Below are 17,914 nucleotides of genomic sequence, written 5' to 3'. Positions count from 1 at the left end.
TGTTATTCATTGGGTTATAATTTATTATTGTTGTTATTTTGTTGCTCATATTGTCCCAGTTTGATCAGCAGGAGTCCCTTTGAGGTGGCTCCTCTGTCCTCTTGAAATATCCTCGTTAGGTTTTGCATACTTCTTATTTTCTGGCATTTCTGACTTTCCACTATTTTGTAGGGTTTTGTTTTTGTTTTTGTTTTGTTGTTGAAGTACTCTCAGTAACAATTTATTAATTTCTGGTGTACAGCACAATATCCCAGTCATGCATATACATATATACATTCTAATATTCAATTATTATTGAAATTAAATGTGGTTATGAATATCTTTTGTAATTTCTTTCTTTCTTTCTCTTTATAAGAAGCCAAGTTGGAGGCACTTTGAACTATTTTAGTATTTCTGAAGACCTTAAAAAATGGCTACTGGATATTTCTTCCGTGATTTCTCTTTTAATAATTTTTGACAAGGGGAGATTTCTAAGTCCGTATAAACACAGGGATATTTTAGAAGTACTTGAAAAGGGAGGCATGTTTTTATCACTTCTTTTTACCTTAGATGTTTTGTCAAAGGACAGATTTCATCCAGGCTAGCACACACATGGAAAGTCTAGTATGGCATTTATTTCCCTGACATATTTGTCCCTGGAGAGAGTTATTTCCAGGACCTCTGCTATATGTTTTCCTCCCCTTAACCCAAAGTAATCCTATTAATGAACTTAGTTTGGCTTGAGTTTATATTAAAGCATAAACTATTTCACTTTTGCAGCAAACATAATCCAAAACCTTTACTCTCTTTAAAACAACACAGTATTAGATTACTTTAAGACTAAGGTCACCTGCAAAAATTTGAAATGATTTTCTTGCTTCTGAACTAAACAATTTAGAATTAATTTGATTGTGTTGTATTACAAATATAGCTTTTTATTAGACTAGGAATAAAAAAAATCATTTTAAAATTGTGCCTCAGCACAGCTTAATTTTAAAACTTTTGTATTTTTGGTATAGTGAATGTAGGCTTTTAGTCCTACTATTAATTTACTCAACCAAATCTTGTTATATGATTGAGGCTTAAAAATAAGAATTGCACATTATAATCAAGTTCAGGTATTATTTATTGAACTCAGGACATTTTGAAAGGTATAAGGCCTAATAAAAATGAAATACTACCTAAAAGCTTAGTTGTTTGTGAAGAATTGTCAGAACTTATGATTGAAAAAGGATTTTCTCACTGTTGAGCAATTTAAATTGTGATAAAGAAACTGCTACTCAACACACTTCTGCTTCGTCTAGTCTAGACTCTCCCCAGTCTTGTGTATTGGATTTGGGACCACCATCAAGACACTCTGTACACTTTACATCTTTTCACCTTTGTTTTTTCTGTCCCCATTGCTAGATGTGCCCTTTCTTCTTTCCTCAGCTGTAAAATTCTAGTCCTCTTCCAAGGCCTGGCCTAACTGTCACCACCTCTGTGGCACTTTCCCAACCTTTCTCAGCGGAATCAATGAGTCCTTCACCTGTGCTCTTCTAATAGATTTCTCTTATTGCTCATAGAGACTTACCGCATAAAATTAGTGTAGACTATTGGTATTTGTGAGTTTATTATTCACAATTTCAACCATACGCAAATGACCCGAAGAACTGTGTAATATTCATTTGGGCAGGACATACTTTCCGCTGGTGTGTTTGATGTCATAGGAGTTTCTAAACTATTGAGTGAGGGTAGTTTTTTGCCCAGGTTCCACACTCCATGTAAGTGTTGTTTTCTGATTGTCGTTTACACACAGGTAAGTCTCTTGAAGTGATTAGAAATTGTGTTTCTTTGTAAGATGTCCTTTAACAGAAATCCAACTGCAAGTTCTTGTGATAAAAATGATGACAAAGTAAAAAGTCTAATAAAGTCCTACAAAGTAGGATTTGTGGATAAATTTTAACTGTGATAAAATAAATTTTGTGGTGGCTCAGAGCAGTGAACAGAACGTGTTTTTCATCTTTCATCTAGGAAGCAGAAAGAAGTGATTCTTTAAATTGTTTTCAGTAAGTGCTCCAATCAGCATGAAAATCTTTTTGTCAAATGGGAGATTAAACTCTAGTGACATTTGGAAATAGCTTGAGGCATGAAGAGTCACAGGAAAATAAATGACTGTCAAAATTGATTGAAGGAAAAGCGAGAGAAAACCTATACAGATAGGTTTTTTTTCTTTTTTAAAAAAAGTTGAAATATTATTTATGTACCATGAAAAATCACCCTTTTAAAGTGTGCATAGTTTTTAGTGTATCGACAAAGTTATGCAACCATCACCACTGTCTAATTCCAGAACATTTTTATCACTCCAAAAAGAAACCCTGTATGCAGAAGCAATCACTACCGCCCTTGTCCCTAGCAACCACTTATCTATTTCTGTAATTTAGATTTTAAGTAGATGTTTAGATTATAAGGGGATAGTAGTAAAAACAGGCAATTATGATAAAATGCTATTATAATAACATAGGCAAAGTACAAATTTATAGTTTCTACTTACCAGATTGCAGACAGTCCATTGGTATGAAATATATTAGTAAATATATAGTAAATAATTTTTAACTGCTATCTTTAAATTTAGTATGGCATTTTAGGAGTACACTGTTAAATTGATTGACTCATTCATATAACAGTGGTTAAAAACAAGTTTGTTAATGACAATGATGACCTAAATGATGTTCTTTCATGCTTAAACTCAAATATCAAGTCAAAAAGATAATCTCAAACATGTAAATATGTTTTTCTGTTGTTAAGCCAAATGCTGGTGACTTAGTTTCACCAGGTTAGCATTATTCATGTCATAAATATTAATTAAAATTATATTGGTTTTGTACTTTGATTTAATTTATAAATGTGTTTTGGGTTTTATAGGTATATAAACTATATAAGCATAAGGAATTTATGTTTGTATACATTAAAAATTTTAATGAAAACACCTTGTCAGCTTTGCCAGGAAATAAGATTTTTTTTTCTTTAAAAAAGGGTACATTAAATTTGACAGTTTCAGACATCTGTAAACCCTCCTATTTGCAAGCCTAAGGTCAAAACTTTATCTTCTCTCTGTTACCATTATTTTAGTCTATTAACTATGATGTAGAATATATTCTTTCATATCATAAATGCTTTGTATGAAGACTCTAATGTGAACTAATAGGAGTGCAACATTTCTGACTATATAGTGAGCATTAGAGAATTATTAAGTGAGGTGAAGTCTAAAATGGTCATTACTTGTTGGAAAGCTCTGAGGAAAGAGGCAGAGGATGACTTCAAGAGAATTCCTTCCACTGATAATAAAGTGAAGTGTATTATGAATGTTGCTTGGTAAGTGGGTGATGAAGGTTTTGAGCATGTGGTCAAGGTTATGAGGGGGAGCGTTGAAGATCACAGGGACCTAGAAAAGTCAGTTAAAGACTGGCGGTGAAATGATGTTGATGCATTAGACTGGGCTAGCCGAGATGGTGGTCCTTTACAGGAAGTACTGATCAGTACTTTTCCCATTTTGGATCAGAGCTTTAAAATTTCCCGTGTAAGAAATGTTTGCAGAGACTATCTGGAAAGGTATGAAGATTTGCAAAGGAAAAATGAAAACTGGCAATCACAGTGTTCTTAAAGGTATCCATACCTAGGGAGCCCTCTCTCCCACTGTTCTGAATTCTGCTCTGTAACGTTCCCTCATGTTTGTTACCTGTTTCTTCTGCCAAGATTAATGCCAACAGCCTATCATATGTCAGGTTCTGAACTACTGTAGCCTGACCGTCCTGCTTTCTGGGTGTCATCATCTCCATTCACAAAGTATACATAATACAAAGTAGAGGCACCACTGCTTTATCATGGCTTCAGTTTTATTTCATGCTTAAGGTGACCAAAGAATCGATCTCATCTGGAGTGTTTATTGTAGTGGTAGTTTATTTGAATAATCTTATATATCAAAGTTAATGGAGATCTCAAGATGTCATTAAAATTTTGCAGGGACATTTCATTTTAAAGGGGAAAGTGTGTGCTGTAGTGAACCTTATACTTTGGGAATTTGTGAAAATCCCCAGTTGAATCGTTCCCTCATGAATGTCAGGGGCTTGTTGTGGAATGTATTTCTGTCTGCCTTATGTGTTCTTGTGGGATCCTTTAGGGTGGAATTGCCATCTTGTATTTTTGTGGTTTAAATGCTTGGCATTTTTCAATAAAACATACTTGTATTCTCTCTCATTCTCATCCTACAGGTAAAAAAAATTAAACTGCTTTTTTTGGATATGGTAATATTAAAATAGTTTGCTTTTTAAAAATACAGATTGTTTATGGATTATGTGGACAGTTAGCATGTGTGAAATACAATGGTGCAGCACGTGGTGGGAGGATGTCCCATTCCACATGGGATAAACCCGTGACAATCCAGTGCGGGGCGCACATGGGAGTGTTCGTAACACTTAGCTGTTCTTTCTTCAGATACACGGAAGAGATGGTACCCTGGCACCCTTGCTTGAAACTCATCAGCAACTGTGAGCAAAAGCTTTCCAGTCACACGTCAAGGCGCTTGATAACAATGGAAAAGGTGGAGGAATTTGAGGTAAATCATCCTAATATTTTTCCGATAAATTCTGGAAGAATTAGATTTGTCCTCTAATGGAGTCAGGAACTGTTAGTTCTTGATTTTTTAAGAAGTTATGGATAAATTCAGGAAGAGGCAGAAGATGAAGAGGTAGCATTTGGTGGGATTTAGAGGGTAGGTATAGAATATAGAAGTTGAATAGAAAAATAGAAATAAAAGTTGACCTTAATGTCTTAGGCTTTATGTGACATCCTTGGGCTAACTCAGTTATAAAACAGAGCACTCTTAATTAAACAACTATTGTCTGACTAATAGCAATATTGTAGAAAGTAATTTGTCCCCATCTATTAGGGCCTAACATGAGTTCTCTCTGTCTCTCTTTCTCACATACACACACAATCCATTTAAGCTTGAGAATAAAGAACAAGACATCTGTTATTTTGTGTCCATATCAGAATTGATATGTGTAATACCTCATCATGGAGCTTAATTAAATCTACACGATGCTCCTCGGTCTGTACTTGTCTGGTGTGACAACCAAAGCTCGACCATATTCACTAGACACTTGAGTGAGCCCCATCTTTGCTGTGGGGCCGTAGGGCGAATAGAAAAGAACAGGGTGTTACTGCCCGAGGATTTTGTCTTATTCATCTTTACTCTGTGTTCGATTTTTTTCATCTAATTCACAATTTATGGATTCTTTCACACTAATAAAAACTAATATTTGTACAGTGTCTTTGCATATATTATTTTACATATTTCTTTTTTCGGTTTCCATTTCCTGTCTCTAATTTAGACCCTTATTACCATATACCTGGTTTATGCTGATAGTCTCCCATATGATCTTTCTCCTTCCATTTTTCACACCTCTAGTTCTTAGTTGTTAAATCAGTCTTCTTAAAACACTGCATTCATTAAGTCACTTCTGTATGCATAGATTTAGTGAACTCATTTTTATTACCAAGTAAGGTTCAGAATTTTCAGTGTGACAAGCTTTCCTCAATAACTGGGCTTCAGTCTCAGGGCACTTATGAAAGCTAAGCTGTGTGTGTGTGTGTGTGTGTGTGTGTGTGTGTGTGTGTATAAATAAATAGCTGACTGGTGTCCACACTGTGTGTGTATATGTATTTGTGTACACACACATATATATATATGTATATATGATGTAATTTAAATGAGTGTCTAAATAGTTATTTTTAAACAAATACTAGAAGTTTATATTCAGATGACAGATATCCTTGGAGTGGCATCTGGTACTCATTATATTTATGACATAATTATTCAGCATATTCTTGAAATTTTTAGAAGTACAGTTAAATATATTCATATTAAGCAGTTATTTTACTTAGTAATAATACCTTGCTTTTCTTCAAGTTTTATTACTGGACTTTACTGCTCATATTTTATATCAGGCAAGTCACTTAATTGTTTTTTGGAAGTCAAATCCTATTCCAAGGATGATGATTTACCATTCAGCACTTAAAACATAAGCAGATTTCAGAAATTCCAAAAGAGGAGTTTTCACATTGTTTGACGTAGTGACAGCTTTCCAATGTGATGGTATTAAATGACCACCATTTATTGGGATAAGCAGTCGGTCCTCCCTATCCCAGGGCTCCACGTCAGCAGATTCAGCCAACTGCGCATCCTAAACATAGTTCATGATCTGCAGATGTTTGAAACCAAGGATACGGAACCCACGGATGTTGGGGGCCGACTATCAGACTTGAGCATCTGCCAGTTTTGGTGTCACTGTGGGTCCTTCAACCAATCTCCCATGGATGCCTAGGGAGAACTATGCTGTGGAAGCCCTCTTGACTAACCTCATTTCAGACTCAGCTGATTAACCAGTACTGGCTATTCCAGCTCTAAAACACAATGCCTATGTCAGACACTTTCAGCTGGTGAATTACTTGGCCTCTACTATAACTGTACACTTCTGTACATGAATTGTCTGTTTACCATGAGTCATTTGTGATTTTTCTGTGAGCTGTTTATGCCAGTTTTATTTGTTATGGCACTTATATAACTAAATGCTAATTAGGCCAGTGAAATATAATGAAGAATAAAGTCATTTCTGTAGAAATGAATATGAATGCTTTAGAAAATAAGATAAAGTGAGTTGCTGAAAAAAAGTGTCTTGAATTGGAAATGGTTGAGATAACTATAACAGGTTGGAAAAAAGTTATTGCAAATCTAGGGTTCTGTACTGAGATTGCTTTGTAAGTCTTAAAGTTCTTGCATCATTTTACAAAAGCCAAAATTGGAAATCTTTGTAGGTGTTAATTCAGTATCAGAAGATTGATAAATGAATATACAATTTTTAAAGTTGAAATAAGATGTTTAATATATTAACAAAGCATTTCAATTTCTTCTTGCTTTTACTGGCTTTTTCAATTAACTAATCATCTACTCAGCCTGCCATAACAGAATACTGGAGGCAGAGTGGCTTAAATAACAGAGCTTGATTTTCTCACAGTCTGGAGTCTGGAAGTTCTAGATCAAGGTGCCAGCAGGTTTGGTGTCTGACAAGACCTCTCCTGGCTTGCAGATAGCCACCTTCTCTCTGTGTCCTCTGTATATACACAGTGGTGTTTTTTCCTCTTACAAGGACATCAGTCCTATTGGATTAGGGCCCCACAGTTGTGACCTCATTTAGCTTCATTCACCTCCTTTAAGGCCTTACGTCCAAGTGCAGAAATACTAGGGGTTAGAACTTCAACATGTGAATTTTTGGGGCACACAATTCAGCCCATAACACTAACAATTACCAGTATCTTGTCACATTGAATAAGAGGCTTCTGTTGTATGTTAGAGGATGCTTTTCTCATACTCTCCCAGTTTCTTCCCGTGCATCTATCTTTTAGTATTTTTGAGGGAAGTAAGACATTTGATAATTCAAACAGTAACATTACAGCTCTTAGAAATCACAGCACTTAATGAATTTATCTGAGTTAGTAATAGTAAAAATAGTAACTAACATTTATGTGCCAGCCACATGACTAATACATGTAAAAAACAAATATTACCTACAGATTTTGTAGTTTTTGTTCTTGAAATTAGAAAGTAAAGTGAATGACAGCATTCTTTTTCTTAATGAGGTATAATTGACGTATTCATTTCTCATCTGTACAACATGATTCAGTATTCATATACACTATGAAATGATCACCACAGTGAGTCTAGTTAACATCCATCAACATACATAGTTACAAATTTCTTTTTTCTTGTGATGAGGATTTTCAAGATCTACTTTCTTAGAAATTTTCCAATATGCAATACAGTATTACTAGCTATAGTCACCATGCTGCACATTACAGCCCCATGACTTATTCTTTTTATAGTAGGATATTTGTACCTTTTGCCCCTTCCCTCCTGCCCCTGGCCTCCTGACAACCACTAATCTGTTCTCTGTATCCATGAACTTGGCTTTTTGTTTGTTTTGTTTTTTCTACATGTGAGATCATACAGATTTGTCTTTCTCTGTTTGACTTATTTTACTTAGCTTAATGTCCTCAGGGTCCATCCATTTTGTTGCAGATGGCAAGATTTCATTTTTTTCATTTTTCGTTCCATTCCATTTTTAATATAGCTCTCTCTGTATCTACATTGATATAGATATACGTCACATCTTCATCATAGACACTTAGGTTGCTTCCATATCTTGGCTATTGTAAATCATGCTGCACTGAACATGGGGATGTATATATCTTTTTGGACTATTGTTTTCATTTTCTTCAGATAAATCCCAGAAGTGGAACTGCTGATCATATGGTAATCCTGTTTTTAATTTAAGGAATCTTAGTATTGTTTTCCATAGTGGCTACACCAATTTACATTCCTACCAACAGTGCACACAGATTCCCTTTTCTTTACATCCTCACCAACACTCATTATTTCTTGCGGATAGTAGCCCTTCTAATAGGTATGAGATGCTATCTCATTGTAGGTTTGATTTGCATGTCCCTAACTACTGATATTAAGCATCTTTGCAAGTGCCTGTTGGCTAGCTCCTATTTTTGTCTTTGGAAAAATGTCTATTCAGATCCTCTGCCCTTTTTTTTTTTTTTTTTTTTTTTGCTTTTGAATTGTAGGAGTTCTTTGAGTACTTTGGATACTAACCCCTTATCAGATGGGATAGAGATGATCGTATTTTCTATTCTTCATTTTGTTAATGTGATGTATCACGTTGATTGACAGAGCTTGATTGTGGGTATTGACCCCTTCTTGCATCTCTGGAATAAATCCCACTTGATCATGTTATATGATTCTTCTAATGTATTGTTGAATTTGATTTGCTAATATTTTGTTAAGGAGTTTTATATCTATATTCATCAGGGATATTGGCCTGTAATTTTCTTTTCTTGTGGTATCCGTGTCTGGTTTTGGCTAATACTGGCTTCATAGAATGCATTTGGAAGTATTTTTTCCTCCACTATATTTTGGAAGAGTTTGAAAAAGATAGTATTAATTCGTCTTTGAATGTTTGGTACAATTCACCAGTGAAGCCATCTGGTCCTCTGCTTTCATTTGAAGATTTTTGATTACTGATTCAGTCTCTGCTAGTAACTGGTCTCTCAGATTTCCTATTTCTTCATGACTCAATCTTGGAAGGTTGTATGTTTCTAGGAACTTATCCATTTCTTCTAGGTTGTGCAGTGTATTGAGATAAGATTGTTGACAGTGGTTTCTTAAGATCCTTTGTGTTTCTGTGATATCAGTTTAAAGTCTCTTCTTTCAGTTCTGATTGTATGTATTTGAGCCTTTTTTTCCCCCTTGATGAGTCTAGCTAAAGGCTTGTCAGTTTTATCTTTTCAAAGAACGAGGTCTTAGTTTTATTCATCTTTTCTGTTATCTTTCTAGTCTCTATTTCATTTATTTCTGCTCTGATCTTTATTTCCTTTTTTCTGCTCATACTCTGTGCTTTGTTCTTTTTTTCTAATTCATTGATATCTAAAGTTAGGTTGTTTATTTAAAAAAATATTTGCACCATATGATGATTATGATGGCTTGAAACACTGTTCCAAAGAATTGGGAGAAGAAAAATCTAGAGAAAAGAGTCTTTAATAATTAATGGAGTCACATAATAAACTAGTCATTTCTGTTTTAATAGCAAAATAAAGACCCATTGTGGACAATTTTGCGTTTGCTTTCCCCTGAGTTTAATTTGCTTAAGAAAGGCTAGTATTTTTTTAGATTTATAATATTTCCCTAAGCAAATTTGATACTTAGAGGAAGAAACAGAGAATGATCTAAGGATGCTTCTGGGAATATTTCTCCTATATGAAGATGATAAATAAGAGCACTTGCCTTATGTATTTTTAAACCTAAAAAGGCAGTGTTCATTGTTCTTTGGTTGCTTTTTATCATTTTACTTTTGTCTTTTCAAATTAATTTATAAAACAAGGGAAAAGCCTGTTGCTCAAGTAATTTTTTGAAATGGTATTCACTTTATAAGATCAAATAAGATCAAATTTAATCAGTGAGTTTCAACTTGTATGGAGTTTATTATAACTGAAATCACTTTGTCATGTCAAATTAATCATGTTTGGTTTTTAATTAATTACTTCATTTCTCCTTTCTGTTTGTATGGAGAGGAGTGTATATAATAGCAGCAGGATCCCAGTCTTCTATAATGCAAGTGATGACATGAGATTGTCAAACAGTTCTCATACACATCTAACAAATTGTTCTTGACCTTGTTCAGTGTTGTTGATTTTGGCAACGGAAGACTATTAATTTTAGATTTTTACACTTTTGTATACTGTGTCTCTTCATTTCTGATTTGTCACTTGTTAGGTTCAGTATATAACTTTTGGCCTACTTGGTATGCTGTTATAAAGTGTTCTCCCTCACCTCTTTTATAATGTAAACATAAGTTATAAATGCAAAAAGTAAAGAATACAGATATTTCATAAAATTTTGTATCTTTACATTATTGGCCATAATTTTCAGACTTACTGAACCTTAGTAGTGAAGAAGAAAATTCTTGCTGTGTTAAAATTATAAAGATACCTAGTAAGAAAAACCAATTTTTTATCATTATTCCCTGTTAATATAGTCTGAAAGCTAAGCAAATGATAGAGAACACTTTTATAATGCTTTTAGGTTTCACATCCATTTGACCTTGTTATTTTACCCATGTTCCAGATGAGGAACTGATCTTGGCCCAGCCTATTCTACTTAAATAGGAAGTTGTCAATTTGAGACCAAAACTCCTCTTTGTACCTAAAGTTTTATATGCTTTTTTCTATATTATGTTGCCTCTTTACCAAAACACAGTTTTACCTTTACAGTGTGCCAAGATTAAACGGCAAATATTCTTGAGTGGCATGTTACAAGTTTCTTTTAAAGACCGTCTTTCCTCATCACTCTTGGGGCCATGGTATAATGTGATTTGTTTCACCAGAACTCATTTTTCCTGTTGATACAACATGTAGTTGATGCTGCTATATATAGTTGTGGTCACAGAGGTTACTCCGATAAGATATTTTTCTCATATAAAGTCCATAGGAGAAAAATGCTGATCTCTAGAGTTGTCCAGAACAGTTCAGAATACAAGAGCAGTGGTTTGTCTTCAGTGAAAATCACTTAACATAATACTTTCTCAATGTTTTATACCAGTATATTTGGGCAGATGAAAAAGTATCCAAAGCAGCCATTTTCAAGACTTCCTTGAATTTTTTTTTATACATTCATGCAACTTTTATACATTATAGTACTTGGTTAAATACAAGAAAATTATCTTAAATTGCCATTACACTAAATGGACCATCGTGTGCCCTATTTGTTTTGTGGCTTATTTACTTGACATGCTACCTTATGCTGCTCATGATTTGATAACTACTGAAGTATAGGTTAGTTTAATTTTAAATATTATATAGACACTAATTTATACTGAAGGTATAATATTGTGTAAATTAGTTGTTTTTTTTTATAGCTAGCAAGTATAGTTCAGATGATTTAAAATAGGGAATATTGGGAGGTCATAGTGGCAGGTGATCAAACTTAGTGTAATTTTTTATTTTGGACTGAATGAAAGAGTCCAGTTAACATGAAGCCTACGAATGCTTCATTAATCAGAATGGAAGGTGGCCAAAACTGAGATTTCACTGAAGGGCTGAAAGATTTTGTAGCTGTGGAGGGAGAAAAGAACCATTAACATTGTAACGACAACAACAACGTTTTAAATGAGGAAGAAAGAGAAGAGAAACTGAGATCACTTGTGTGAGAAAATGACAAACAGGTGGCTTGATGGGAAGAAGGGAGTCTCTGTGTAAGCAGTTTACACGTGAGAATAGTGGCGGTGCTGCTCATTGTAAACGGCGGTGTTTTGCTGACGTGATGCTGATGCCTATTTCTGTTATGAATGATCCTTTCTCAGGATTAATGTTGTTAATTGGTTTTCCTTAGGCAGCCACTTGAATTAAAGGTGGTTTCTTCCATCTTTAGGTTGACCTTTCTTTCTGAAGTATTTTGGTTTTTGCTTTCTCTTGTCAGGATGGTTGGGTAGTTTCCTTTTGATTGCAGCTGTGAAAGATTAGAGATAAGCTGTGAAGTATTTCAATCATATAGCATGCCTGGTGGGAAACAGATGCGACTTCGTTTATCAGTGAGAAAAATAAGACAGGGTGACACTAAGTTAGAGCGTGGTAGTTGGACATGAACCCAGTCTAGGTCTTAGTACAATACAGTATTCATTACCATCAAATGGTCCTGGGTTCAATCTCTAAGTACCTCCTCTAAAAATAAATAAGTAAACCTAATTACCTCTCCCCACAAAAACAAACAAAAAAAATGTGTCTGTGTGTGTGAGGGGGTGGAAGGGGGCATGGGAAAGTGACGGAGAAAGAAAGAATCCTTTAAATTATTTTGCATAATAGCAAATCAGAAGGAAGCTATCTGCATTATTTAGAAATTGTTTCAACTTGAGATGTTTCAAAAAGGCTTATAAAAGCAGATGGGAGCCGGATGATGCTGCATATCATATTACATTAATTCACTTTTAAGCATCATATCATCTACTTAGTTCTGTTACTTTTTCTGTTAATGGTACTTTTCCTTGAATTTAAATCTTAGAGGATCATCATTTAACTTTTTATACTTCTGCAACTAAATGATTTTGCCAAACAAAATGGATTTTTTAAAAATTAATGCTATCATAATAGTTTTAAATGACTATTTCTGGTAAACCAAGAAAAAAGTATGTCTATTCTCTTCTAGCTCCAGGAAGGCCATCATTTAAGATTCCTGGATCCTTCTACTTGTGGTGTTTGGATATGACTTTTATTTGCAGGAAAAAGCAGCTCTCTCAAGGCAGAGAGAGCATTCACCTTTATGCTCCAGCTCTAATGCTCCTATTTTCAAGCCATGACAGTAAGCAGTCTATTTAATATATTGCTGTTACAGAGTCTTGGGCAGAGGTAGTTGCAAAATGTGAAGTATGACTTGGGAGTCCAAGGCAGGAGTGGTTAGGGAAATGGGAAGTTTATGTCCAGAGTTAGTGTAATACTCTGGAGCTTCTCCTCCAATTCTCAACTGACACATTGTCTGCTTTCTTTTGTGTTTTTATTTATCATATGGTTATTTAATTTAGAATTCTCTTTCTAGTATGTTTCTAATTCAAACACAAACTTGTGTCTTCTTCTCACTCCATGACCCACCAAGAACCTAACCCTGAGATTTTAATGTGTATTTTTTGCCCCAAACCTAAATGTACAGTCTTAGTAAGTAGTTATAAAGTAAACATCTATGTCACCACACCAAGGTCGAAATTACAGAGTATTGAAGCACCCCTGTTGTGGCTGTTTCTGATCACCCACATCCCCCACTGCAGGTATAACCACTAGTCTGACTTTTATGGTCATCACTTCCTTGCTTTCCTTTATAACAGTATCACTGTCGAATTCTCCCTAAGCAAAGTACTTTTGCTTGTTTTTGATCTTTATATAAATTCATGTGTATTTTTGTTAATTTTCCTTTTAGTGGATTGTGATGGTTTAAAAAGGTCACCTTGAATATGAATTGTCTTCACATTAAAGCAAGAGAGTTTGTATGTGCATGCCTGTATATATTTTGGTCTATTACTCAGCCTTTGCTCTTAGGGTAAGAAACATTTTTTCTTAATTTTAAATAACTGTTAGATATAGTGACTAATAAGTTGTCATTACATTTTCATCTGGTGTGTTGGCCTGTATTTTAATACTTGAGGTTAAAGTTTGAATTTTATGTAATTAGAGGTTCTAGTGGTGAGCATATGAAAAGGACTCATAGTTCTATATCATCATGATAGCACAAATATCCATGATGGTCTTTTTACAATTAGAAAGGAGTTTTGTGCTAGATGTCAAAGTTCAATCAAATGTCACTCATTTTGAGAACTCTAGACATGAAGATGTGTGTGTATATATATATATATATATATAAATATATATATTTAAATAGATTTTAAGTAATGATATTTTGCAGAGTAATGAATTTTTTTTTACTAGGACAGATGACATGTACATATCTAATTTAGGGATGAAGATTTCCAACCCTTACCGTGTTCCCATTACGAGTAATGCTAGCGATTTCCCTTAATAGTATTGGTTGCCAGACTTCTGACCTGCTTGTCCTTGGTTTGGAAATGGTCTGGTGCTGTCTATAGTCGTGTAACTTTAGCACAAGTGGTTTCTATAGCTACTGTCCAGTACCAGATGTAGAACAGTGGGAAGCTTTGATAAGGGGAGCAGGGCTTAAAACAAAAGCCGGACGTGGGTAATTACCCTGAAGCTGAACTGAGGTCCATTATATTCAGCACTGTCATTTACATTTCATTTCACTCTCTGCTGATTGCAAGAAGGAAAATCTACCCACTGTTTTCCTCTTCTATCTCTTTGCCTTCTTCCTCTCACCTTATTAAAGAATGTATGTTGTATCTTTAATCTGTTTCACGAATCCAAAGGTCTTTGACAAAATGAGATGAGCATCACCAGTTCGATGGCTTTTACTATGATGGTAGCATCGTTGGTTTTCACTTATCATCGAGTAAGTTTTATAAGCCATCTGTATTCAAGTGTTTGCAGTGAAACTGCTGTTTTGTATAAACTGTTGTCATTTTGAGAATATAAATGACTTAAGGTTAATACTAGTGAGGTAGAAGAAATCATTATTTCATTATCAGAAAATGTCAGTAAGTAAAAGGACAGCTTAAACCTGACCTATAATTAAAATAGAAGCCATTTGGTTTTCTTCTAAGTGGTTTTCAACTTCATCTCCAAAGTGACACCTTTCTACAGGAAATCTCTTGTTTTTTAAACAGTAACTTTTATAAATTGGTGATTATCTTTAGGTATATATTGGGGGATTCCTTAAAAGTAACTCATTTGGCAATAAAGGGTTACTATGAGAGAGAATTTTGGCTTTAGTTAGAATGTGGGTAGAGTGATGTGAGAGATGAGGCTGTAAAGTAAGGGGGATCCAGTTTGTGGTAGAGGCTGGGCAGGGGCAAGGAAGTTGAAGAAAGACTCCTTTTCTCTGTAAAGAAGGATGTAAGTTTTGGTTAAGAGTGATTGCAAAAGGTGCTATGAGAAATGAGAAAGAAAACTGTCTTTCACTGATTTTCACATTCATGTCTTTTTCATATATTTGTATGCTTTCTTTTTCTGACTTTATTGTATGTTTGAGGGGAAAGCCATGCTTTTATCACTCAGCATGTGTTTATAGGACCATTTTTATCAGGTATTGAGACTGAACAGACTAATAAAACATAGTCCTTATCCTTAGAGAACTTGCACATGGGAGACACGATCACCCAACCCATTCCAACATAATGTGTTTGGTTCTGGAGTGATCTGTGCATGTTGCTGCGTGAACACCCGGGAGCACCTACCTGAGGAGATGGTGCTTGAGTAAAGAGGCCAGCGTTTTCGGCAAAGGTACAGAGATGTGAGAGGGGCTGTGGTGCGTTCAGGGAAACCTGGACATTTCAGCATGGCTCAAATACTAAGTATTTGGGAAGCAGTGACTGGAGATGAAGTGGAAAACCACAGGCTTACCTAGTGTTGAAGGTCTGTACATACCAAAGAGTTTCAAGTTTATCCGATCAATGATGGCAAGCCTGTGAGGGATGTGAGTTATGAGAGTGGCAGGAGTTCTTGTTTTAGGAAGTTCACCCGGGCTTTAATATTCAGGCAAGTTTGAGTTGTGGAAAGATGCCTTAGATACCAGTGTGGAGGTTTCTGGCATGGTCCTGGGAGGATGATGAGGCTGTCAGCCAAGACAGGTAGAAGCTGGAGATTGTCGGGGAGACAATGGGATTGAGAGTTTCAGAGGAGTTAGATGTGGCAAGACCTGGATGATTGGGGTAAGGGAGATGGGAGTTAAGTATAACTTTCAGAAATCTGGCTGGGGGTAACAGTGGGCGGTAGTTTCCGTGCATGCATTTTTATCCTTCTCCCCTGCTTCCCAAAGGACATGGTGCAGTGCCTGGGCTACTGCCGTAGACTTCCGGCTGGTTTCCCTGCTTCTGGCATTTCTTCCACCATTACATTTCTTATACGGTAGCCAGAGCACCTTCCAGAGTGCAGATAGGTGATGCAGCTCCCCTCTTAAAAGTCATCAGTAACTTTCTGTTGTTCTGAATTCTTCACATAACCTTCAAGGCCACCCTGACCTACTTCTGGCCTGTGTCTCCAACATCATTTTGTGCCACCTTCCCTTTTGTTTTCCAAGCCTTGGCCACGCTATCTTGCTTTCAGTTCCCAGAATGTCCTTACTTCCTTCTAGTCTGAGTTTCCTCCCTCACTGTGTTCCCTGGAGTGCTTTCTTCCCCTCTCTTTCTGTAGGTGGATTTGATCCATCCTGTAGGTCTCAGATAAATGTCGCTTCCTGAGGGAAGCCCTTCTTGTCCATTCTCCCCCCTCCCCATCTGACTGGGTGTCTCCTTATGTTCTCTCTTTTATTCCCAATGCTGAATCACAGTCTGTAAGTGTATGTTTGGGTATATATTGTTTAGTGTGTGTTTCCCACTTGACTGTTGGGCTCACCACTCAGTAAACATGGAATGAATGAATAGTAACTGTTCAGTGATTATTTGGGGCACCTCTAGAATAAAACCAGTCAAATTCAGCAGTATTTAAATCATGCATTTGAAGGAAGAGAAACAGATAGTTATGGCTAGCTAAAAGTTTTCTGTTTGAAAATACCCTGAATTTTATCATTACCCTGACGCCACTCTTCAAAAGTCAGTGGTAGAGAAACATTTTAATTCCATGACACCTAGGCCTCATTTCTCATGAGAAGCAAACCAAAAAAGCAGCTGAACTGCCATACTGTGGATAATCATACCACCTTCCTTCTATTTAAGGAGGAGATGATAATAAAGAATGGCAGATTTCTGGGAGAAGGCAGTAAGTAGAAAGGTAGTTTTACCTAAGTGGAGTTCTCAACAAAAATCTTTAGATCCTTTGAAGTCTGAGCAGTCTTGTGACACTCAGTTTGAGAACGCTCTTACTTACATGTATTCTCATGGTATAATCCAGAGTGTCAGTTTCAAATGTTACTACAAAACATAGTTTTGTTTCTTTTCTTGACTTTTTTACCCTTTAGGTTAACATTTATTAAATTATAAGTGGCTTATATACTTTCCTTAATGTCTTTTTTTGTTCTTTTTGATGTAGAGTTAGTTGTAAAAATAAGTAAGGATTAGCTTGAATAAGGTCTGGTTTATGTACTTTTTCTAGAGAATAATTTTCAGTTCTAGGTTGGACATAATGACAGTGATACACTTAGAATCACTAAGGTAAACATGTATTTGTGTATTTCCATATTATTCTTTAAAAAATAAAATTATGTGAACAAACGCAAGTGCTCCCTGAAGGAAAACGGCTATCCTGGTCATGTTGATTCTCTGTGACTCTAGATGTTTACAGCAGTCAGGCCTCATAGACAGTGAGGGACACGGAGTGCTCCTGACTGTCAGATGCATGCATGGTCAGCTCTGCTTTAAACTGTCTTTAACCACATCAGGAAATACTATAAAGAAGGATTTCCGCTGCAGCCAGCAGAGGGCAGTGTACACATAAAAGTACACTACCACTTCAAGTCTTCCTTTGATTTTTTTTTTTTTTTGGCAAGTATGTTAAAATTCCTCGAGTGGTTTATGTTTAGAATTAGCAATACTGATAGGACAGGAAATTGGCTGGGTGGGGCAGTGGTTAAAGGGGCTCAGTCTAAAAGTTTAGATCTGAAATATGTGCTACCATAATGTTGCTGTTCAGTGAAGAATGTCCTCTAAATGTCAAACTCCATTTTGAATGACCCACTAATCTGCCATGTGGGAAGTTAACTCTTTAACTATTATTTTTATGTAATTTC

General features: G+C 35.6%; 1 protein-coding gene across 6 annotated transcripts in view; it reads left to right on the top strand.

The window, feature by feature from the left end:
* The window catches only part of TRMT11 (tRNA methyltransferase 11 homolog), a 50,512-nt gene that overhangs the window by 27,285 nt on the left and 5,313 nt on the right, over positions 1-17,914 (top strand). For 3 of the 6 annotated variants that reach the window (XM_074368405.1, XM_010965519.3, XM_045524472.2), the window contains exon 12: positions 4,453-4,573. In XM_074368405.1, the coding sequence (XP_074224506.1) occupies positions 4,453-4,573 (121 nt within the window). Of the gene's footprint in view, positions 1-4,452; positions 4,574-12,778; positions 12,932-13,540; positions 13,661-15,322; positions 15,475-17,914 lie in introns of all 6 variants that reach the window. The other 3 variants (XR_012508628.1, XR_006728418.2, XR_006728419.2) reach the window with 3 other exon arrangements.

Source organism: Camelus bactrianus, chromosome 8 (genome assembly GCF_048773025.1).
Source record: "Camelus bactrianus isolate YW-2024 breed Bactrian camel chromosome 8, ASM4877302v1, whole genome shotgun sequence".
Taxonomy (NCBI): domain Eukaryota; kingdom Metazoa; phylum Chordata; class Mammalia; order Artiodactyla; family Camelidae; genus Camelus; species Camelus bactrianus.
This window is presented reverse-complemented; position numbering and strand designations above follow the sequence as displayed.